The sequence below is a fragment of the Entelurus aequoreus genome, linkage group LG26, assembly GCF_033978785.1.
Source record: "Entelurus aequoreus isolate RoL-2023_Sb linkage group LG26, RoL_Eaeq_v1.1, whole genome shotgun sequence".
In the NCBI taxonomy this organism is placed as follows: Eukaryota; Metazoa; Chordata; class Actinopteri; order Syngnathiformes; family Syngnathidae; genus Entelurus; species Entelurus aequoreus.
The window spans coordinates 39,225,123-39,239,324 of NC_084756.1; the positions used below are offsets into that span (position 1 = coordinate 39,225,123).

At 41.1% G+C, this 14,202-nt stretch overlaps 1 protein-coding gene across 1 annotated transcript in view; it reads left to right on the forward strand.

The window, feature by feature from the left end:
- The window catches only part of LOC133643542 (guanine nucleotide-binding protein G(s) subunit alpha-like), a 103,192-nt gene that overhangs the window by 47,634 nt on the left and 41,356 nt on the right, over positions 1-14,202 (forward strand). Inside the window, exon 5 of the mRNA XM_062038174.1 lies at positions 1,829-1,926. Within this exon, the coding sequence (XP_061894158.1) occupies positions 1,829-1,926 (98 nt within the window). The remainder of the gene's footprint in view (positions 1-1,828; positions 1,927-14,202) is intronic.

The window sequence follows — 14,202 nt, forward strand, 5'->3', positions numbered from 1 at the left end:
TACTTTGAAGGTCTGTCTGACAAACCAAAACAAACAAAGCGTGCATTAACAGATCGATAAAAATCAGTAGCGAGCTGAATGTAGATAAATGGAGCGGAGTAAAAGTAGCGTTTCTTCTCTATAAATATACTCAAGTAAAAGTATGTTGCATTAAAACTACTCTTAGAAGTACAATTTATCCCAAAAGTTACTCAAGTAGATGTAACGGAGTAAATGTAGCGCGTTACTACCCACCTCTGCATACTGTATATACTTACGGTGTGTATATAAAACGGTGATGGATGATTTTTGGAGCGCTTTATAGGAGGAATAGAGCGAATGCCATTACCTCCGTTGTCATCTGACTCTTGCTAGTGTTTATTTACGAGTTAGAATGCATAAATAAAAGAAAACCATACATGTTCTTGTCTCACATTAGGATTGTGAATGATTGTCAAAATTTGAAAAAAAGTGCAGTTTTCCATCAAGCTCAGTTATTTCCCTATTTGAGACAATTATATCTGTGTATGAGTTTATTTGACACTTTATTTTTTTTTCTCCAAACATTTCTTTATTGATTTTCAGACCGGACACTTTAATTTTAAGCTAAACACAAAATGTTTTGCCTTTTTTGCAATTTGCCATTTTAATTTACCGTATTTTTCGGACTATAAGTCGCAGTTTTTTTCATAGTTTGGCCGGGGGTGCGACTTGTACTCAGGAGCGACTTATGTGTGAAATTAACACATTACCGTGAAATATCAAATAATATTATTTAGCTCATTCACGTAAGAGACTAGACGTGTAAGATTTCATGGGATTTAGCGATTAGGAGTGACAGATTGTTTGGTAAACGTATAGCATGTTCTATATGTTATAGTTATTTGAATGACTCTTACCATAATATGTTACGTTAACATACCAGGCACGTTCTCAGTTGGTTATTTATGCCTCATATAACGTACACTTATTCAGCCTGTTGTTCACTATTCTTTATTTATTCTAAATTGCCTTTCAAATGTCTATTCTTGGTGTTGGGTTTTATCAAATAAATTTCCCCAAAAAATGCGACTTATACTCCAGTGCGACTTATATGTTTTTTCCCTTCTTTATTATGCATTTTAGGCCGGTGCGACTTATACTCCGAAAAATACGGTACTACTGTCTTCCCAAAATGACTTCAGCCAATATTTTTAATATGAACAAATACATGTTTAATAGTAGACGTAGCCAATGTTTTTAATATGAACAAATACATTTTTAATAATACCTTTTGTACTTGTAGATATGACCTCATTTTAACTGGTATCTGAAGATACATTCATTATTTAAGGTCCTTTATAGTGTCAGCTGTTCGCCCCATCAAACACAGGCCAGCTGATTTTGAGTCTGTGGCAGCCGTCCTGTTTCCACACTTCTGAAACTGCCAGCTGACTATGTTCTTGCTGAGAGGGGCTTTTTTTTTTTTTTTGGTGGGATGGGGGTGCACCATGCAGCCCTTGGGTGGAAAATGGCTTAATTGTGCTGTCCCGGCATTGTATGCGAGCATCCAAAGATCATAGCCAGGAGATAGCGGGCCCTCGTGCAGTGACAGCCAAGCTTTGTGTTAGCACAAAGCTCTGCATTTCTTCTAAAGTTATGAACTCCATGAACTGTCTATTTCCTGCCTCTCAGTCCCGCTCCTCTTCTCCCAACTAACATCGCCTACACTCCATGTCCTCACCAATCAAGGCCCAGATTAGTACTTGGGGACGCAGCCCTTACGTCAAAGAACACATACTTTTTGTCTCCTTTCATCCTTCATGCAGTCATTTTTTTGCTCATTTTCCATCTGTCTCTCTTTCTCCAGGAGTTTTATGACCACGCGAAGATCCTCTGGCAGGACGAGGGCGTGCGGGCCTGCTGGGAAAGATCCAATGAATATCAGCTCATCGACTGTGCACAGTAGTAAGTGGTTTCTTCTCAAGTTCACACATCGGTGCACGCCACATGGCTTACATGAGCAAAAGATAAATCATTTGGCCTGTCTTCTGTTTTCTTTATTAACGCTCCTATTGCTTGCTGAGGACCAGCGTCCTCTGCAGTAGACGTTTGTTTTGGTCTAAAGCAGGGGTGTCAAAAGTACGGCCCGCAGGCCGGATTAAGCCCGCGAACAGGTTTTATCCGGCCCGCAGAATGAGTTTGCCAAGTATAAAAATGAGCCGAAATTTTTAAATAAAAGAAACTACTGTTCTAAATGTGTCCACTAGATGTCGCAATAGCAATTATTTGTATCTTAGTAGATCAGTGGTTCTTAGCCTGGGTTCGATCGAACCCTAGGGGTTCTGTGAGTCGGGCTCAGGGGTTCGGCGGAGGTCAAGACACACCCGACTCATCGTGTAAATAAAAACTTCTCCCTATCGGCGTATTACGGATACGGCAACAGAGTTTATGCACTGTGTTGGTTTTGTTGTTTGAACAAGGTGATGTTCATGCACGGTTAATTTTGTGCACCAGTAATAAAAACATGGTAACACTTTAGTATGGGGAACATATTCACCATTAATTAGTTGCTTATTAACATGCAAATTAGTAACATATTGGCTCTTAACTAGTCATTATTAAGTACTTATTAATGCCTTATTCGGCATGGCCTTATTATAACCCTAATCCTCTAACCCTAACCAAATAACTCTAAATTAAGTCTTTGTTACTTAGAATATGTTCCTCATACTAAAGTGTTACCAAAAAGATAACTTTGTCTTGAATTTGAAAAAAAACAACATTCTATTTTTCACTAAAGAAGGGTTCGGTGAATGCGCATATGAAACTGGTGGGGTTCGGTACCTCCAACAAGGTTAAGAACCACTGTTGTAGATTATGCTACATATGTAAAAAATAATAATAAACCACCTGATGTTAGTGCACCAGTCGAGGGAAATGAGCAAACTACATAAATAACATCCTGTAATTTGGTTTTGATATTATTTTTTTTATCTAGATTAAAAATTAACACCAAAGAGTTGACTGACGAACATTATCACATAATTTATTCAGAAAGTATAAATAACAAAAAAATAAAGATAGAATACTATTAACCGCAACATGTAAGTGTAAAAAAAAAAAACAACAACATTATGATTTGTACATTTTCAAAATGTGCTTGTTTTATTTTCAAACAAAAGAAAACAATCTGAAGTTGTCTTTATTTTTATGTCATCGTGCCGTGATTTTACCAGTCCGGCCCACTTGGAAGTGGATTTTTCTCCATGTGGCCCCCAATCTAAAATGAGTTTGACAGCCCTGGTCTTAAGTTACTGTACACATCCCGAGTCACAGGACGCTGGCTCTCAGAATATTGTCCACTATTTCAGAAAAGCTTTGCATTATAGGGCCCCTTTAAATGGGTTCTATTATGCAAAACCAAATTTTCTTACCTATTGGTACCAACTGTTGTGTATTTGGGATCTGGATAAGTCAACAATCTTGCCTTCCTTCATACTTCCGCTAAATGATCCATTTGGAATATGCCCCATTAGTGACGTTTTTCCCACATGTGACGTCAGCGGATGTCTGCATATAAAATGGGAAATAATAATAATAGATTTTATTTGTAAAAAGGCACTTTACATTGAGTAAACAACCTCAAAGTGCTAGTGTATTAAAAAAAATAAAAAGATAATGAAATAATAAATACAAATAAAAACTAGAACAGCTAAAAATAGTATGCATATATCTAAAAAAATGTTTTTTTTTTAAAAAGAAGGGTTTTTAAGCCTTTTTTAAAAGCTTCCACAGTCTGTGGTGCCCTCAGGTGGTCGGGGAGAGCGTTCCACAGACTGGGAGCGGCGATATACAATACTAAATGAGTATTGTACATCAAACAAACCTTTCACAAAGTGACAACTGCAAACTCATACATTCTTCGACTCTGCTCTCTTGGACTGGAGTGCTATAATCGACAACCACTTTTGTCTTCGTCTTTCGTACAATCTTGCACTCTACCGCCCTTCTTGATGGTCTTTCGAGGAACTCTGAAGAAACGTTTATCCTTATCATGATTTGAACGGTTCGTACAGCTGAAAACAACACAAGGATAGGGCATTTTTCTTTGAGAAAGGCTAAATGGTGGACAGAGCTAGCTTGACCACCACACATATTTAATTTAATTTAATTTGTTATTCTTCCCCATAGTTGAGAAAAGTAGTACATTTTATCAAATGCCCTAGTTCCCGCTCTATGGTATGCTACCTAGAATGAGGCTGGCTGTTAGCTGCGTAAACATGGCGGCATCATGCCATACGAATGACCCAGCATTTAGTTTGCCAATTAAATAAACAAGAAACCAACTTAATGAGTCTCTCTGTCATAGCTTGCCGTTTTTAAATGGTGCTTATCATCCACAAGTCTGCGGAATCGTAGCACGGTGACTTATTTTGGGACCCTTTACAATGGAAAAACTCCCAAACAAAGGGTAATCAAGGCTATACATGTGAGGTTTTCCTGTCATAGCGTTGGCATTATATAGAAAACGCAAAAATTATGATTATCAAAAGGATTCCCATAACAGCTTCGCCAGTCCGGGTCAGTAGTGCTTTTGGTCGAGGGACTATTTTCAGCTGAGGTTTTTGAGGAAAGTTATTTAAAGCAGCAGTAGCAGCGTGTTTGCAGCTTGACTGAGAATCAGCCCCAGAGCTGGTGTTAATTTTAATGCTGCTACTTGTCGTCCAGACAGACTGCGGGTGGATCTGTCATAGAGTCTGCTCCGTATCCCCATGGTTACCGAATGATGCATCCTTCTGACTTCGATGTCACACAGTCGGAATTGCTGATATTTCTTTGGCCTTGTTTCATATACTGTGCCGCATTTAGGTGGAATATCTAATTTGACAAGGAAATATAAGCACAGCAGCTTTGTTGTATGCTGATGACATGCCAATGCGAACCACAACACACAACAATTTGTATTTCGCAGTGAAAACTTTTTATTTCTCAAGAGTGTGATCATGTCCTCCTGAGAATCAGTGCAGTGGACAGTTGTTTTTTGGTGTATTTATTTTATCAGGGTTATACATTTTGGAGAAATAATATAGCCCTACAAAATAAAATACAGGAAAACTAGGGGTGTAACGGTACGTGTATTTGTATTGAATCGTTTCGGTACGGGGGTTCCGGTTCGGTTCGGAGGTGTACCGAACGAGTTTCCACACGGACATATTAAGTAGCGCAACGCACGTTGTGTAGACAATGCACACCGAGGCACAACACACGGCATGCTAGCAGCTAACGAGCTACGATAGACCAGTGGTTCTCAACCTTTTTTCAGTGATGTACCCCCTGTGAACATTTTTTTAATTCAAGTACCCCCTAATCAGAGCAAAGCATTTTTGGTTGAAAAAAAGAGATAAAGAAGTAAAATACAGCACTATGTCATCAGTTTCTGATTTATTAAATTGTATAACAGTGCAAAATATTGCTCATTTGTTGTGGTCTTTCTTGAACTATTTGGAAAAAAAGATATAAAAATAACTAAAAACTTGTTGAAAAATAAACAAGTGATTCAATTATAAATAAAGATTTCTACACAGAAGTAATCATCAACTTAAAGTGTCCTCTTTGGGGATTGTAATAGAGATCCATCTGGATTCATGAACTTAATTCTAAACATTTCTTCACAAAAAAAGAAATCTTTAACATCAATATTTATGGAACATGTCCACAAAAAATGTAGCTGTCAACACTGAATATTGCATTGTTGCATTTCTTTTCACAGTTCTTTTTGACAGACATTTAAAAAAAATCTCACGTACCCCTTGCCATACCTTCAAGTACCCCCAGGGGTACGCGTACCCCCATTTGAGAACCACTGCGATAGACTGACCATACGTCCTCTTTTCACCGGACATGTCCTCTTTTGCGCAGCTGTCAGGGCGGAGTTTCTTAAATGCCTCAAATGTCCGGCATTTTGAGTTAGGGTTGTATGTATTTTCAATGTACGTTCAGGGTTAAGAAGGGGTTAAAAACAAAACAAATTGTGCGTGCAGCAGCATTCCTGAGGGAGGGGCAGAGACAGAGAGAGCGAAAGAGTTATGATAAACGCTCTGCTTTTTATCCATAGATTTATCAGATTAAATTTTTTATTATCTATAGCACGGGTGTCAAAAGTGTGCCATTTGCGGCCCACAGCTAATGTTTTAAAGGCCCACGGCACATTCTAAAAATACTATTAAAATAAACAATAACATAACAAAAGTGAAATGAAAAAGCTTAAAGGTTATATGTAATTTAGAAAAAGTTGCAATGTTGACTAATAAAACAAAGCTGCTTTTTTTTTCTTAAAACTGTCATTGCTCAAAACATAATATTGAATCAAAATCAATGTTATTATGAATTATTGACCTATCCAAGGTTCCGATTACTTCACATCAAATATTCCACTAAGAAAAATATTTTTGGTGGAAGATTTTGCAAATTTGGTAAATAAATAACCCCAAAATGTATATTTTGTTGTTTTCTTACTGTACCGAAAATGAACCGAACCGTGACCTCTAAACCGAGGTACGTACCGAACCAAAATTTTTGTGTACCGTTACACCCCTAAGCAAAACATATATAAATTATCCAAAACACATTTGTAAAACACAAATGCCCGTTGCAGATGCTGGTTTTTAGGACAGTATAGGAAGAAAACACTAACATGACAAATCCTTGCAATTTTCAAATTCAATTACATATTTTGCATCACGCTATCATTTTGAAAAATTTCACAAATTTGTTTAGAACAACATTACATGTTATATCGCAGGGGTGTTCAAACATTTTCCCCAAAGGCCGCATACATAAAAATTACAGGATGTGAGGGGCTACTTAGCTGTATATTAAAGATGATGAAAAACTATCCAAGTTAGGCCAATATAGTAGATTCTTGCCATTTACTGGGATTATGTTGCTAGACCACCCACAAGTGTAAAAAAAAAAAAAAAAGAAAATGCGTGTAATATCAAAGTTAAAGTTTATTTATTTATATAGTACAATTTTAAAAACAGCAAGTGTGCATACATTTATGTATAAGGGGTGTATAAATTAAAACAGAAAGGTAAAAAAATAAGGATATAAATACACTGCTAAACAAACCAAACAATAAAATGGTAAAAAAGTAATAAGTAGAAATAAAGTAAGAAAAATCCATAAAAATTGTTGAAAGACACGTTCTAACAAAGGCTGTTTTTTTCTGCAGCGTTGAAGCGTACCCTACGCTGGCTCGCCCCTCCCCCTCCAAACTGCAAGCTTGACGTTAATGTTCTCCTCCGATTTCAGATCAACATTTACAATGAAAGCATTGTTGTAATTATTTGAATAGAGTCAGGTTAAGAATCCTCCCGGTCTCTCTTCCGTTGCCATTGTTCAGACGCGACGAAGGAAGCGAACAAGCAAGATGCATAGAGGCACAATCCAAGTTTAAGCCTTAAATGTGCCTCACACACTTATTAAACACATTTTAATGATAACATGTATACATACTCTCCACTAGTGAATGATGAGGAAAGAGTCATCGGAATTACAGTCTAGCAGTTAGCCGGGTCGTAAGGCTAGCTCTACAAGCGCGTTTTCGCCTGCCTGTGGCGCTGTCACGCCAATTTTCTTCCCATCACAAAAACCTTCCTAACCCCCATTTACTTCCGGGGTCATTTCCGCTTACGTCAGTTCCTCTTACGTCATTGACAGCGATCGATAGCACTTCGTTTGACTCTTTTTTTATAATACAGCGTTAACAAAACGTCTGAATTATCAACAATAATGTTGATTTAAAGTACAGACATTTAACATTATATATTAATTAATATTACTGAAATGTTTCAACAATAATGTTGATTTAAAGTAAAGACATTTAACAGTATTATATATTAATTAATATTAGTGAAATGGTTTCAACAATAATGTTGATTTAAAGTAGTAGAGACATTTAACAGTATTATATATTAATTAATATTTTTTGCACGTTACCACGAAGACAGAAGTTCGCAGCAGCGGCCCTAACAATCCGCTTGAAATGTTGCGAAGCCTGCTGGTGTTTGACATAAGTCCCCTGGGACAGATAAAGACGAATATCATCCAGTGACACCACCATTTTCAGGAGATATGGATTTATCGATCGCTGGCAATGACGTGAGAGGAAATGACGTAAGTAAAAGGAACTGACGTAAGCGGAAATGACCCCGGAAGTAAATGGGGGTTAGGAAGGTTTTTGTGATGGGAAGAAAATTGGCGTGACAGCCCCAACCCCATCTTCCTTCAAAGTGACGAGGGTTGGTCTGCATAAATCCGCACTGCTTGCCTTTTGCAATTCCAGTAACAAATTACGATCATATGTTAACTTGTTTTCACCTCGCTGCAAGTTTTAGGGACTGAAGCTGCTTCCGTAACCACACAAACGGGTCACTTACTGACGTGGCACTGCTACATTTAGGCTGTACGTTTTACTGTATTATAGCGTGCAGTGGTACACCAAAAAACTTACGAAACAGCGTGAAATGAATTAGAATCAATTTAATTAAACGGCACAATTATAACATGCTACACGCCTTTTAAAAAGGTAAAAAACCATTTACCTCGGAGAATAGACTTCAACAGTACCTCCTTTGAGCTGCTTCTCCGTCAAACACACCATCAGCAGCATCTCCATATTTTCATGGATAAATGTCTGCCATTTAGATATAGTCTAAATTCTTGGTTGGCGTTGCATTCTGTTTTAGTATGGACGCAGACTAGCAGTGCGAAGCTTCAACTTAAGGCTGCGACTAACGTTTATTTAAATAGTTGACTTGTTGGCGATTATTTTTTCAATTAGTCGACTCGTGGAACGACTATTGCTTATGATCTGCTGCACACGTTTAAGTTTGACGTTGAGTCCACGACATGGTTTTAAATTTCTTTTTAAACCTTTCATAGTTAATTAAATTGTAGCAAAAGAAACATACATTTCTGAGAATGTGCATAATTTACTATGATGATATGATTTTCTTTAAAAAGGCTAAAAAATGTATACATACATTTAAAATAAATCTGTTTGTATTGTACAAGTGTTTTCAGACCCCTTTTTTTTTAAATCAAAAACAATTAGCAACAAATCTAGCATCTTCTTCTGGTGTTTTTATAAAATGTACTCGTATTTAGAGACTACTTCTGTCCCTCGATGTTGCTGACAAAAGAAGAGTTGCTCCAGTTTCTCTTTTTAAAAGCCCCCACTGTCCTCTTAATATTTTTGACATTTTGTAGATGGTTGTCAGCGGGTATATCTGCAATATATATAAAAATCACGTTCACATTGCAGGCATGCTGACAACGCTCCAGACTGTCACAATGCTGTGCGTTTTGTTTATAACCGGTTTTCGGTGATCAAAGTCTATTTTTTGGTCAGGTTTTCGGCACATCACTTGTCAATAGTGCACAAATAATAGGCTATATGTATCAATTCATACTGTAACGACCAGCTAATGTTAATGTTTTATGTTCGAGAGGTTTGGATCTGATGTCAGTTTTGCCCATGTTTACAAATACACCGTCCGTGCCTGAAAGGTTATTGGCGGAGAATGAGGAAGTGTTGTTGTTTGTCCCACGGGGAAGTGAAGACTCAAGAAGACGAAAAAAATGTTTTAATGGGAAGTAAAACCTGTTGGAATTGTGCCGTAATGAGTTTGAATTAAATGGGTATGAAATGTTTTGGGGTCGGGTGCGCTGCCAAGTGGATGGCAGTGAAAGTGGAGGCTCCGGACGGACCAATTCGGGGCAGCAGAGGCTGACTTTCGGGACGTGGAACGTCTCTACGCTGGTGGGGAAGGAGCCTGAGCTGGTGCGAGAGGTGGAGCGCTACCGGTTGGATCTGGTGGGGCTTACCTCTACGCATAGCAAGGGCTCTGAAACCACACTCCTGGACAAGGGATGGACCTTGTTCACTTCTGGAGTTGCTCAGGGCGTGAGGGCACAGGCGGGTGTGGGGATACTCACGAGTCCCCGGCTGAGTGCCTGTACGTTGGAGTTCACCCCAGTGGACAAGAGGGTCGCCTCCCTTCGCCTTAGGGTTGGAGGGGGGAAAACTCTGACTGTTGTTTGTGCATACGCACCAAACAGGAGTTCAGAGTATTCAGCCTTCTTGGATACCTTGCATGGGGTCCTGTATGGGGCGCCGGCAGGGGATTCCATAGTCTTGCTGGGGGACTTCAACGCGCACGTGGGCAATGACAGTGATACTTGGACTGGCGTGATTGGGAGGAACGGTCTCCCTGATCTGAACCTGAGTGGTGGATTGTTATTGGACTTCTGTGCTAGTCACGGACTTGCGATAACAAACACCATGTTCAAGCATAAGGATGCTCATAGGTGTACCTGGTACCAGAGCACCCTAGGCCAAAGATCAATGATCGATTTTGTAATCGTATCAGCTGATCTGAGGCCGTATGTTTTGGACACTCGGGTGAAGAGAGGGGCTGAACTGTCAACTGATCACCATCTGGTGGTGAGTTGGGTTAGATGGCGGGGGAAACCTCTGGACAGACCTGGCAAACCCAAGCGTGTAGTGCAGGTGAACTGGGAAGGTTTGGAGGAGTCCTCTGTCCGGAAGGACTTCAACTCCCACCTCCGGCGGGACTTCTCTGCCATCCCTGTGGAGGTTGGGGACATTGAACAGGAATGGGCAATGTTCAAAGCCTCTATTGCTAAAGCTGCAGCTGCGAGCTGTGGCCAGAAGGTCTTAGGTGCCTCAAGGGGCGGTAACCCTCGAACACCCTGGTGGACAGTGGTGGTCAGGGAAGCCGTCCGACTGAAGAAGGAGTCCTACCGGGGTATGTTATCCCAGGGGACTCCGGAGGCAGTTGCAAGGTACCGACGGGCCCGAAGGGCAGCGGCCGTGGCTGTGGACGAGGCTAAGCAGAGGGTGTGGGAGCAGTTCGGGGAATCCATGGAGAAGGACTATCGGGCGGCACCAAAGCTGTTCTGTAAGACCATACGGCACCTCAGGAGGGGGAAGCAGGGAACCATCCAAGCTGTGTACGGCAAGGATGGGACTTTGCTGACTTCAAGTGAGGAAGTCGTAGGGCGTTGGAAAGAGCACTTTGAGGAACTCCTGAACCCAAATACATCAGACACACCCTCCCTGATAGGAGCAGGGCCTGAGGATGATGGGGGATCGACGTCGATCTCTCGGGGTGAAGTCACTGAGGTAGTTAGACAACTCCACAGTGGCAAAGCTCCGGGGGTTGACGAGATCCGTCCAGAAATGCTGAAGGCTCTGGGTGTTGATGGGCTGTCTTGGTTGATACGCCTTTTCAACATTGCGTGGAAGTCTGGGACAGTGCCGAGGGAGTGGCAGACTGGGGTGGTGGTTCCCCTTTTCAAAAAGGGGGACCAGAGGGTGTGTGCTAATTACAGGGGTATCACACTACTCAGCCTCCCTGGGAAAGTTTACGCCAAGGTACTGGAAAGGAGGGTCCGGCCGATAGTCGAACCTCAGATTCAAGAGGAGCAATGTGGATTCCGTCCTGGTCGTGGAACAACTGACCAACTCTTTACGCTTGCGGGAATCCTGGAGAGGGCCTGGGAGTATGCCTATCCAGTCTACATGTGTTTTGTGGATTTGGAGAAGGCGTATGACCGCGTCCCTCGGGAGATCTTGTGGGAGGTGCTGAGGGAGTACGGAGTGAGGGGAACCCTGCTAAGGGCCATCCAATCTCTGTACAACCAAAGCGAGAGTTGTGTCCGGGTGCTTGGATGTAAGTCGGATCCGTTTCCAGTGGGGGTTGGTCTCCGCCAGGGCTGCGCTCTGTCACCTATCCTGTTTGTGATTTTCATGGACAGGATTTCTAGGCGGAGTCGTGGCCATGGCGGAGAGGGTATGCGTCTCGGGGGGCTAAAGGTTGCGTCACTGCTGTTTGCAGATGATGTGGTCCTGATGGCACCTTCGGTTCGTGACCTTCAGCTCTCACTGGATCGGTTCGCAGCCGAGTGTTCAGCGGCTGGAATGAGGATCAGCATCTCCAAATCTGAGGCCATGGTTCTCAGCAGGAAACCGATGGTTTGTACAGTCCGGGTAGGGGACAGGACTCTGTCCCAGGTGGAGGAGTTTAAGTATCTCGGGGTCTTGTTCACGAGTGAGGGAAAGATGGAGAAGGAAATCAGCCGGAGAATCGGAGCAGCTGGGGCAGTATTGCAGTCTCTCTGCCGCACTGTTGTGACGAAACGGGAGCTGAGCCAGAAGGCAAAGCTCTCGGTCTACCGAGCTATCTACATTCCTACTCTCACCTATGGTCATGAAGTGTGGGTAATGACCGAAAGAATAAGATCGCGGATACAAGCGGCCGAAATGAGTTTCCTCAGAAGGGTGGCTGGCATCTCCCTTAGAGATAGGGTGAGAAGTGCAGTCACCCGAGAGAGACTCGGAGTAGAGCCGCTGCTCCTTCGCTTGGAAAGGAGCCAGCTTAGGTGGTTCGGGCATCTCGTGCGGATGCCTCAAGAGCGTCTCCCTAGGGAGGTCCTCGTTGCACGTCCCACTGGGAGGAGGCCCCCCGGCAGGCCAAGGACCAGATGGGGGGATTACATCTCCTCTCTGGCCTGGGAACGCTTCGGGATTCCCCAGGAGGAAGTCGCAAATGTTGCTCTGGAGAGGGAAGTCTGGGGGTCTTTGCTGGAGCTGTTGTCCCCGCGACCCGATTCCGGATAAGCGGTTGAAGATGGATGGATGGATGGATGAAATGTTTTGTGCCAACCGTAAAAATAAGAGAGGAGGAGGTGTGGCTCTGTATGTGGACAAAAATATCAGCTGTAGTATTGTCAGTGATATGTGTTTAGCTGTTGAGGAACTCTTCGAATGCGTCACTGTGGAATTATCATTTTCAAATAGGAAACACATTATTGTAAGCTGCGTTTATAGGACACCAGGATCCGACTTGAAAATATTTAATGAATGGATGGAAAAATGATTTAAGACAAACAAAAAATATATAGTATGTGGTGACTTTAATATCAACCTTTTGAATCCTAATAAACACAAACACACAGCAGAATTTATTGACACCATGTTCTCCATGGGCTTATTCCCATTGATCACACGACCCACAAGAATCACAACACACAGCACCACACTTATTGACAACATATTTTGTAACATTGTAGAACAGACTGTAACTGGAGGCTTGTTAGTGAGTGACGTCAGTGATCATTTACCAGTGTTCATGGTGTACAATATTAACTGCAAAACATCCAAACCTGTAAATAGTGACTATTATCGAAGAACCACAACAGAACGATCATTAACAGCACTTAAGAATGATTTAGCGAAACAAAACTGGGATTCTGTTTTTCAAACGTCAGATATAAATGCAGCTTATTTATTCCATGACATTTTTTTCTCACTTTATGATACACACTGCCCCATCAAAAAAATGCACTTTAACTAACTCCACAAAAACTCCATGGATAACCAAAGGGCTTGCAAACGCTTGCAAAAAGAAAAATTATTTATATAGGACTTTTTTTAGGCATCAAACCATAGAAACAGAACAAAAGTACAAAACATATAAAAATAAATTAACCAGCATATTAAGAGCAAGCAGAAAAGAATACACCACCAAACTATCAATCCAAAAGAAAAATGATATAAAGGGAATTTGGAAGATATTAAATACATTTATTGGGCATGGTTCAAACAGTCCTTGTTATCCAGAGCTTTTTGTTGAGAACGACCAAATCATAAGTGACAAGAAGATGATTACTGATGGTTTCAATATGTTTTTTGTTAATATTGGGCCTGAGCTGGCAAAAAAAATCCCAATAAATGATGAACAGCCCACGGAATTTATTGAAAAAAATCCTTACTCGATGTTCCTTACTCCGACTGTTAAAAAGGAAGTATTGGAGGTTATTCAGAAAAGCAAGAACAAAACATCACGTGACATTTATGACCTCGACATGAGGACTGTCCGGAATGTAGCGGAAGAAATCATCAAACCATTCACATACATCTGCAATTTATCTTTTCAACTTGGACAATTTCCTTCACAAATGAAACTCTCAAAAGTCATCCCCATCTTCAAATCTGGAGACAAACACCACTTCACAAATTACCGGCCCGTCTCCCTTCTGCCACAGTTGTCAAAAATATTGGAAAAATTATTTGATAATAGACTTCGTGGCTTCATTGAAAAGCACAAATTATTATCTGATTGTCAATATGGGTTCCGTCAAAATAGGTCA